Source organism: Acanthisitta chloris, unplaced genomic scaffold (assembly GCF_000695815.1).
Source record: "Acanthisitta chloris isolate BGI_N310 unplaced genomic scaffold, ASM69581v1 scaffold34937, whole genome shotgun sequence".
NCBI lineage: Eukaryota > Metazoa > Chordata > Aves > Passeriformes > Acanthisittidae > Acanthisitta > Acanthisitta chloris.
This window is the reverse complement of record NW_008684859.1, coordinates 3,472-4,599: the sequence shown is the minus strand read 5'-3', so window position 1 is coordinate 4,599 and position 1,128 is coordinate 3,472. Positions and strand designations below refer to the sequence as shown.

At 36.0% G+C, this 1,128-nt stretch overlaps 2 protein-coding genes across 2 annotated transcripts in view; one reads left to right on the top strand and one right to left on the bottom strand.

The window, feature by feature from the left end:
- EFCAB1 (EF-hand calcium binding domain 1) overlaps positions 1 to 358 on the top strand; it is a 6,254-nt gene extending 5,896 nt beyond the window's left edge. The window contains exon 6 of the mRNA XM_009079482.1: positions 308 to 358. Within this exon, the coding sequence (XP_009077730.1) occupies positions 308 to 358 (51 nt within the window). The remainder of the gene's footprint in view (positions 1 to 307) is intronic.
- Positions 359 to 906: 548 nt separating this feature from the next.
- Positions 907 to 1,128, bottom strand: part of RBM48 (RNA binding motif protein 48) — a gene marked incomplete at its 5' end in the record, with an annotated part of 2,946 nt that continues 2,724 nt past the window's right edge. Inside the window, one exon of the mRNA XM_009079481.1 lies at positions 907 to 993. Within this exon, the coding sequence (XP_009077729.1) occupies positions 907 to 993 (87 nt within the window). The remainder of the gene's footprint in view (positions 994 to 1,128) is intronic.

Here is a 1,128-nt window from a genome sequence, read left to right as displayed (position 1 = left end):
TGCTTCCAGCCAGTTTACCTCATTCTGCAGATGGGCTGCCTTGCCAGATTATTCCTTGATCACACGTTCCTCCTGTTGAGCAGTTACAACTTGAATTTCCCCTTCAGTTATAACCTTGATTGTTCTGACTGGTCTCCCAGTGCTGACAACATTAATGCTATGGAATTTACCTTTTCTTAGTTAAAAAACAAGAGGTATCATATTCTTTCCATAAACATTTCAGTTCAGTACCTTTTCTGACTAAATATAAATCCTTTATTTAATGGAAAATAAACCTTTTTCTCTCTTTTTTTTTTTCCTTTAACAGAGCATCATGGCATTTGAGCAGAAAACCTTCCAGGAAGCTCATAAACAGTAACTCCATTACTGAATACTGTTGTAAGGGTTTTTTCCTTCATCATTCTTCATGATATAGTAAAAGTAGGAGCAACTTGAGACTAAGTTTGTGTTCCTTTACTGTAAAAGCTACTGAATAAATAGAATTTACTTCCATGACTCTACCTAAGTAAGAGTTTTTTTATGTTATGAAATATGTTACAGTACGAGGTACACAGGGCAACATTAGAACAATAATACACTGTACTGGTTTGTTCATTCCAAGAAACAAATTGGTACAATTTTTAACACGGAATCACTTGGAAAAAAGGTTTTATTTTTTAACCATATCCTTTATAAAAGGACTGTTGGAAGATGCTGCCAGCAGTATCTATATTCTTCTTCTCTGCTTTACAAGTGGTTTGGCTGAGCTGCTCTCAGGCTTCTCCATGGATGTTCTGGAAACAGAATCTGCTACCTAAATTGGGAGGAAAAAATGTTAGTAAGCTGTAACCATTACTGTTTTATGATCATTTTAGAGTGAGGCCATGTTTCCAACATTTGAGCATTGGAAGAGATGTATTACTATAGCTATATTCTTCTTCTCTGCTTTACAAGTGGTTTGGCTGAGCTGCTCTCAGGCTTCTCCATGGATGTTCTGGAAACAGAATCTGCTACCTAAATTGGGAGGAAAAAATGTTAGTAAGCTGTAACCATTACTGTTTTATGATCATTTTAGAGTGAGGCCATGTTTCCAACATTTGAGCATTGGAAGAGATGTATTACTATAGTCACACTTGTATTTTCCTGCTG